Source organism: Lagopus leucura, unplaced genomic scaffold (genome assembly GCF_019238085.1).
Source record: "Lagopus leucura isolate 7727_CA_CO unplaced genomic scaffold, USGS_WTPT01 Super-Scaffold_100040, whole genome shotgun sequence".
In the NCBI taxonomy this organism is placed as follows: Eukaryota; Metazoa; Chordata; class Aves; order Galliformes; family Phasianidae; genus Lagopus; species Lagopus leucura.
The window spans coordinates 876,959-885,399 of record NW_024962289.1 but is presented as its reverse complement, the minus strand read 5'-3'; the positions used below and the strand labels follow the sequence as shown (position 1 = coordinate 885,399).

General features: G+C 53.8%; 1 protein-coding gene across 1 annotated transcript; it reads right to left on the bottom strand.

Moving 5' to 3' along the window:
- Window positions 1–2,502: 2,502 nt before the first annotated feature.
- GALR2 (galanin receptor 2) lies at window positions 2,503–6,921 on the bottom strand. Its single transcript, XM_042883738.1, has 2 exons — window positions 6,444–6,921; window positions 2,503–5,548 (listed from the first exon to the last, which is right to left on the bottom strand). Exons 1-2 carry the CDS (start codon window positions 6,782–6,784, stop codon window positions 4,774–4,776), a joined length of 1,116 nt encoding a protein of 371 aa, XP_042739672.1. The 5' UTR covers window positions 6,785–6,921; the 3' UTR covers window positions 2,503–4,773.
- Window positions 6,922–8,441: the final 1,520 nt, after the last annotated feature.

The following is an 8,441-nucleotide window of genomic DNA, read 5'->3' as shown; positions in this document are numbered from 1 at the left end:
TGGTTGCTGCTCCTTGATGTGAGGCAGAATGTGTCAAAATGTTTCCATATTGATGTCTGCAGAGGACCTTCTTCCCAATTCTTCTTTGTACCCTGTCTTGGTACCTGATGCATCTCTTTCCTGCAAGCAGCCAAGTCCATTCTCTTGATAAAACCTCTGAGTATCATGTGAGAAACAAATGCTACTTCCCTAGTGTAATTTTCTGGGCACTAGTCCAGCCAGCAGTGTGACTTGGAGTGGTACTTGCAGGCTTTACTATGGAAGCTGAATTTGGCCATCTTCACACCAAAGCCTTTCAGAGCTTTGGAGCATGTTTGTCTTTCTGTGTTCTCAGTCCTCCTTCTCCCACCTCACTCCTGCTGTTGCTCCATTGTGGGGTCTTATCTATCATTTCCCTATGGGAACACTTGAAATAGGGGTTTCCATAGAGCTAGGTGTGCTCACAATAGCTGCTACTTTGCAATCTGGAGCAAGTCCATTATTCACCTAAGCACGTGTTTACAGAACTGAATGTATGCTGGCACCTAATTAGCCCAGCAATGGAAGAGCCATTGTGTCACCATCGGGGCACTGCAAAGCAGAATGGGGGTGGAGGAGGAGAGGAGGCAATGAGGCAGACCTCAGCGTGAAATAGAGTGAGAGCAGGTGGTAGAAAGGAAGGGAGCAGGATTTTAACCCTTCTGCTGCTGTGCATTCACCAACCCTGCCTTTTCTTTTCCACACAGCTTGCCTCAGAGCTGCGAGGTGGGCTGTATGCTAGGAGCAGCCTGACCCAGGTGGTTGCAGTGCCAATGGATAAAGACTGGCCCAGGGCATCTCTCTTCTCATGTTGTGCAAGAGTTGGATGTTAGAGCCTGGATGAGAGCACAGGTCCTGCCATGGCAGAGCCTTGCTGCTGCCTGCACAGACAACTTGTTCTCAGGTAGCTCTCGGCCTTTCCAAACCCCTGACCTTTTAATTATAAGCCTAGATCTAAAGTATGGTTTGAAACACTCAGATGGTGTACAAAACTCCTTTAAGACAATAAAACAGCAGCAATGCCATTTGAGAGGTTAGTCCAGCCCAGATTTGCTCCACTCTGTGGGTTTAAATCTCAGTCACATCTGCCTGGCCCTTTGGGTTTGCAGTACCCACCTGAGAGCCCTCTTCCCTGCCTTCTGATCTCCAATGCTTGAGGAAATCTGAGATTTCAGAGTTATCTGTTTTTCCTCTGCAAGCTCTGAGAGCTTCTCTGAGGCTGGCAGGTCCTGGACAGAGTGTTTTTAAGCATAAAGCAAAGCACTGCTGGCACATGTTGCGTGCAGTGTCAAGCATGCTGGATGCACACTCTGACATTCACCAGAATGATCTGGATTCCATCTTTCTGGATCTGTTTCTGCCACAGCAGTGATCTGATGTGTATTTCTTTCTCCGGGAGAGCGGGTGGAATTTGTTGATGTGCTCAGGCTGAGGCTATAAAACATGTGCTTTATTGCAGCTGATTCCAGGACAAAGTGATTCACCTGGAATGGTTGCAGGCAAAGCTGAGGGAAGGAAGGGGGGAGCTTAGCAGCCTTCCTGTACCTTGCAGGGGCCTACAAGAAAGCTTGAGAGGCGCTCTCTGTCAGGGAGTCTAGGTGATAAGACGAGGGGGAATGGTTTCAACTAAAAGAAGGGTGGTCTAGATTAGATATCAGGAAGAAATGCTTCACTTGGAGGACGGTGAGGCATTGCTGCCCAGAGAAGCTGTGTGCCCCATCCTTGGCAGTGCTGAAGACAAGGCTGGGTGGGCTCTTAGCAACCTGGTGTACAGGAAGGAGCCCTCGCCCCTCCGGGCTGCCTTGAGGGTTCTAGCAGTGGCCCACTCTGCACAGTGCTCAGGACCAGCACTGCGTGCTCCCTGGCTTTTTATGGTAAGGAATGTGTGTGCAACACGTTTAATAAGAGTGACCCTGCCAACAGTGCAGTGGTTCCAGCTGACTGCTGGCAGAGGTGACAGCTGAAAGCTGCACAGTGCTGCTGGGCCTGACACACTTCTCCCCCTTGCTTCCTCCAAGGATCCTGCTGGTTTTAAGGCCCTTCCCTCTTCCTCCTTTACAGCCCCAGGTTCTGATCTGGCTGACAGTGCATCCGCTAATGCCCATGGACAAGTGCTTTTGTTTCCCACTATTTGGACTTGAGGGGCTGGAGATCTGTTTCAGGAGAACTTTTTTTTTACTGTGGGGGGCCAGACTGTAGGGCTGTGCTAGGGTTTGGGAGTGCTTCCTGCTCTGGTGAAATCCTTCTTTGCTGCCCCAAAACAACGACTCAGCAGGGATGGGGACGTGGGACAGAAACCCTGCAGATTTCCTGCTGCTGGCAGTCAGGTACAGCAGAAAGCAAGATGGGGGCTTAAAAACCTCAGCCCCCCCCTGGATTCCATTGCAATACCAGGCAGGAAATTTGACATGGCAAGAATTTAAAAGCAATTCCTGGAAAAACAGCATTAAAACTGTACTCTGGCAAGCTTATGTTAACCTGAGCTTTCAGTCTTGTTTCTGTGAGCTCTGCTGGGCTTGGTGAAAGCTGAATTTAGCTTATTTATTTCCTTCTCCCCATTGAATTCGCTTTTATTAAACTTTAACCTTTACATTTTATTACACTTTAAGATGCTGGGGCTCAGCATCTCGCATCTGCTTCTCCTTGCTTGTGGCATCTCCACTCCTTCTGTGTGCACCTTTGTACCCAGATGCTTGATTCCAAGCTTTCCCACCTCTCTGGGTTTGTGCTGCTCATAAGCCCTTGGCAGCAGTCACAGAGGCAGTGGAGTATCTGCTCTATTTCTGCACCATCCTGTAAATGGTGTAATGATCCAGCAGGCTTCCATCTCGTTGCTTGTAAGCAAGCAGCTATGGATCAGCAGGTGAGGATCCATAAAACAGGGAGGGCAGGGGCGGATATGTCGCACAGTAGAGATCACAAGGAGCAAGAGACTTTAACTCAAATCCCACCTGCAAGGAGGTGTCAGAAGAGTGGGCTTGGGCTGCTGGAAAAGGAGGTCAGCAGATCCACGTGAATTTTGGGATGTGCTCTTCAAAGTAGGGATGGTAGTGGCAGAATGTGCTGCGTCTCCAAGTGCAGCTCCCACCCCTGGGTGCTCCACCCCTGGGTGCTCCACCCCTGGGTGCTCCATCCCTGGGTGCTCCATCCCTGGGTGCTCCATCTCTGGGTGCTCCATCCCTGGGTGCTCCATCTCAGCTCTACTGGCACCCACCAGCCAGGGGAGCCAGGCAGCCATGAGTCACTGGAGTCGGTTTTTGGGAAGGTTGTGTTAAATGTAATTAATGGATGTGCTGAAAGTCTCTGCAAATCATTTTCCTTGTTCACTAAATCATTTCTTGTTAGAAGATTGCTCTTCCTGTCTTTGCTGATAATTTTGCACCTCCACATAGTGCATGTATTGATCCTGTGTTTGACTGCAGCACCACAGCGATGCTTTCCCGTGTCTCCAGCTGAAGATGGATCCTGAGCAGCTCCCTGGGGGACAGCTTTCCTTTTATCACTGCTGTCTCCTCTGCATCAGCACCCAGCCATGCCAGCATGGGGAACGTGTTATTGGGGCAGTGAGGAGATGGTGGGACAATGTCTCTGTCCCTGGCACGAGCAGGGATTGCACCCCATGGTGCAGGGTGCTGAGGGCAGGAGGAGGCTTTGAGCTGAGTTGGTGTGGCTGTTGCAACGCTTCCCTGGCTGGAAAGGGTTCAGCAGGGGTGGTAAATACAGATATGAGTAATGGTGCTGTTTATATAATCACATTCTGTGACTTATGCTGTTAGCAGGCCTAGACTAAATATAATGGCTATTGATAGGAGGCAGGGGCTGGTTTCTGGCCCTCCACGTGGGGACAGGAAGCTGATTATAATAACACTCAGTGGGGGAAAATGAGTGTTTTGACAGCAGGGGAGGGAAGGCAAAGCCTTGGAAGGGAGACAGCGCAGTACCAAGGAGGAGCGGGGCTGCAGGGTCACAGCCCCCACAGCGTGTCCTAATGCTGTGTTTTCAAGAGTCCTCACCTCTGCCCATGATTTCTCCCCCAGCCCCTTAGCATCCCTCACCCCAGGTGTGAGCAAAGCAAAGTGAAGCAAGGAGTAGCTTCATCCCAGCCCCAATTGCATTGAGCAGGAGGGAAATGGAGGAGGGGGTTGCAGGTATCCTAAGGGAGGTGACACGATCTGCAGGATAGAAGCCTTTAGGTCCTCATTGGAGCATGTGGACCTCATGGGGCCCTGCAGCCCAGCCTTGCTCTGTGGGGATGTAATGCTTGGGCTGCGTGGGTTCTTCCCCATGGGAAGGGCAGTGCCAGTGCCTCAGGTCCGAGCCCTGCCTGAAGGGCCCACACTTCCCCAGTGCTGATCCCAGTCTCACCTGACGCTCCTGGCACTGGAACCTCTTCCAAGAGGCCCCAGCACCCAGTCTCCATCCCCCCAACAGTCTTTGTAGAGCCTGCACCACACTGAAAGCCAAAGGCTGCTGTGGTTGGAGGTCAGAGCTCTCGTGAGTGACCGGGTGTAGATGCAGCAGGGAGCAGAGGAACAGGTGATCCTACCTTAAAATTGATTCGGGGTTTGGATCTCCCTGCTCTCTGCAAATCCTACACTTGGCTCTTTGGCTGAGCCCATAGGAATCAGCATCGTTTCAACAGTTCTGATGTTTGAGGGGGGAAAAGGAGAAGATTTGACACAAACCCAACACGCGGTCCATCCCCAGGCCCGCCATACTGCAGGAGACTGCAAATACAGCGTGAAGGGAGCGCTGCTAGGTGACACGGAAGGTGAGGAAGGAGCCACCAGCTTTCTGCCCACCTCCCCCCTGCTCTGCCTCCCCCCAGGGCTGAGCTCTGCAGCGCACCGAGGAGCAGCCAGGCCCGGCCTCACTGAGACGAGTCACCTCGCTGAGCTCTGCCTCCAGCATGCTGACTGTGTTGGTCCCCTGGGCCACGTGCACCTTGTTGGCTGCCTTCTTGTGCAAGAGGCAGACGAAGATCTTCTTGAAGCCTTTGCGGAAGTGCTTGGAGACCAGGGCGTAGACGATGGGGTTGACACAGGAGTTGGCATAGGAGACGAGGTGGGAGAGGATGCGCAGGACGTACGTCGCGTGGTTGAGGGGAAAATACCCGAACCAAACGCAGAGGATGAGCAGGTGGTGGGGCAGCCAGCAGAGGCAGAACAGGACGGCCACGATGATGATCATCCTGGTGACTTTCCTCTTGGCTTTCTTGGACTCCGACATCTCTTGGAGAGGATCCACAGACCTCCACAGGTAGCGAATGGTCCGCGTGTAAGTGAGGCTGAGGATCAGCACCGGGATGATGTAGCTGAAGATGAAGGTGCAGAGATCCATGACCTTACGCTGGGAGATGGCCCAGACCGGGTGGCAGACGGTCAGGTTGGCCAGCTGGAACTGTTGGTAGTAGCTGAGGTAAGGGCTCGAGAAAATGAAGGAGAGTGCCCAGATGAAGCAGATGGCCACCAGTGCGTTCCTGGGCGTCCGCAGCTCCCGTGAGTGGAGGGGATATCGGATGGCCAAGTACCTGCGTGGGAAAGGAGGGGGGCGCAGCTGCAGCTCTGGGCAAGGCATGGAGATCAGGCTGGGAAAAGAGCTGAAGGGATGGACTTGAGCTTCCCGGGGCTATCGGCGATTCCCTGGTGTTTGCAGGGATTTCTGCAGCACAGTGGGCTGAGAAACGTCCTCCTCTCCAACCCTGTGCTGTCACCCAATCTGCTCCTGGGGGCAGGCAGGGACGGCCCCCTCCTGTCTCAGGATCCCCAGGACACATCCAGTGCTTTCTGAGGGAACTGCCCCGGGTCTCACATTGAGCAGAGCCAGGTCCTCTCTGGCTGCTGTGAGATTGGAACTGGGAGCGCTTGCAGTGCCAGGAGCTGAGATAGACCAGGGTGAGGCAATAGGCTGCTTTTAAGCAGAGAGATTTTACACTGCCTTCCCTGCACCCCCTGCTGAGCAGGCTGGGACAGTCACCACAGTGAGAAACACCACAGGGACAGAAATTGGCTATCCCTTCCTGAAAGGGGAAGATGGAAAAAGCAGTGTCCAAGCTGAAACATCCCTAAGTTTTCTCTTCCTCGAGGGCTGTGAGCTGTTCAGTGGACAAAGAGCCCCAGCAAGAGCCGGTGTTGCACAGGGACAGAGCTTTGCTTCACTGTTTCACCATCCCCTTTTCCACTGCTGCAGCCTTAGGACAAACCCTGATCCTTCACCTTTGGGGTCTGAAAGCACCAGGAGCTTCCAATCCCACCCTCCTCCATCCTGCAGCAGGTTCCCAGCCCTCAGCATTCACATCACCTTGCACCCACAAGCAGGGAAATGCTCCTTGGGCCCCCAACAAGTGCTCACTGCCCTCTCCTGCCTGCGTGGGCTTTGGCAGAGCGGATGCTGCAGTGCTCAAGATCCCCCATCCCCTTTCCTACCTGTCAAGGGAGACGGTGGCCAAGGTGAAGCTGCTGGCATACATGGTGAGGTAGATGAAGAAGTGGACGGCTTTGCACAGGAAGGACCCAAACACCCATCCCTCCAGGGTGTAGATAGTGGCTTGGAAGGGGACGCAGAAGAGGATGAAGCAGAGGTCAGCCACCCCCAGGTTGAGGATGAAGAGGTTGGTGGTGTTCTTCACCTGCCCATTGCGCAGCAGCACCGCCAGCACCAGGCAGTTGCCCACGGTGCCCACGAGGAAGATGAGGAGGTATGCAAGGGGGATGAGCACCGACTCGGGATGCCAGCTCTCATCCGAAACTGCTGCCGACCCGTTCATGGCCAGGGGTGCGTGGAGAAGGGAGAGCGCAAAGAGCACTGCAGAGTGGTGCACCAGGATGCCCAAAGGGGGGCACGCAGAGCACGAGGGGTGCCAAGGAGCCAGCAATCCTAGGAGGGTGCAGGTGGGACGAGAGAGCTTCGCCTCCGTCTTGCTCGGGAGCCAGCAGCCAGTCTGTGCTGCTCCGTGCTCTCCCTCCCCCCCGAGAAGGAGGAGGAGGAGGAGGAGGGCTCCGGGGCGGTGGCAGCTCCAGCCCAGCCCCTCGCAGGCTGCTCCGTGGGGACAAACACTGAAATCTGCACCCCCAGCAGGAAGGCCCCCAGACAGCACTGGGGAGCTGGATGTGGTGGGACAGCAAAACCTCCTGAGTGCTGGGATCTGGGGGAGATGGGGCTGCGCATCCCAAAGGGAGAGCCCCCAGTGCTCAGGTGGTTTTTGCAGCACAAGAGCTGGTTATTGAGAGCTGGGGCTGCAGGGGTTTAGGAATGGGAGTTCTCTCAGATTGCAAATGGGTAAATTGCTCAGCATGCAGCCAGGTCCCTGCACCAGAACACTGCAGAGATGAGTAAAGGTTTCTATGAGAATCCATTTTTCCTCCCTAGGGTGGGGGTGTAAGGTTAATACACTGCAGTAAGAACAAATCTTTTTAATGTCTCTTCTTTTTCCTGCCTGCAAAAATTGCCTGCTTTGTTCCTTCCCAGTCTTCACAAGTGGAAGTCTCAGTTTGCTCAGTGCAATCAGCTCTCCAAGAACACTTCACCTTCCCACAGGCTGCCTCCCTTTGTTCCTGTGGAGGGAAACATTAAATGCATCAATTACTCCAACAATTAACCCACTCTGCAGCTTCTCCATCAGCTTGATGGATGCCCCAGTCTACCCCTGCTGGCAGTGCTGGTACACCAGGGGATGCTCACAGCCCTGAGGCACTGGTGCAAGGACACATAACAGCTTCTTCCCAAACTTTGGTGTAACTTGCAGCCTGCAGGCTCGTATACAAACATCATTATCAAGATCCCACACAGAAATTGCAAAACAAATTCTCCCTCTCGCTCAAGACGTGGATGCATTACTTGGGCAGAAATTGGCTGACTTGGGGGTCGGGCAAAAAGATTCGCAGCAAAAAGCTGCAGCACGAGAATGTGGCTTTGTTTTTCCCCTTTCAGTTTTCCTATCCAGAAGAGGAAATGAGAGATTTGAAATCGGTAAGCAGAGACCACAGCTCAGTCCCGGGGAGGGGCAATGAGCAAAAAAATCTCGTTGTATCGCAGCAGCAGGCTGAGCCCACAGCATGGGAAGGAGAGGCTCCCCAGGCAGATGGGAATGGAAGAAGTCCCAGAATGGCAGTGAGAGGCCAGGACAGCATCGCCCCAGGGGGCTGCTCCCAAAAACAGGCATCTGTGGGGCTGCGGTGGGCATGGCCTGCTTACCCAGGGCTATGGCTGAGCACACAGCCCATGCCCTGCCCTGGGCACTCTGCTTAGCAAGGTGCCCTTCCAGGCCTTATTGCAGCTCTGCCTCCTGTGCCCAACCTGCTTCTGAGCCTACACCCTCAGACCCAGCTCGGCTGAGCAGTTCTTCTTTAGAATCTCAACACTCAAACCCCAAAACCACACTAAGGAGAGGTCAGCGTCAGCCTGCCCGGCAGGGCACAGCAGCC

Excerpts from the sequence above, each read along its gene's own strand:
- GALR2 (XM_042883738.1), bottom strand. The coding sequence starts at position 6,784 with ATGAACGGGTCGGCAGCAGTTTCGGATGAGAGCTGGCATCCCGAGTCG. Across the intron at positions 5,549-6,443 it reads GCCACCGTCTCCCTTGACAG|GTACTTGGCCATCCGATATC; the intron begins GTAGGAAAGGGG and ends TTTCCCACGCAG.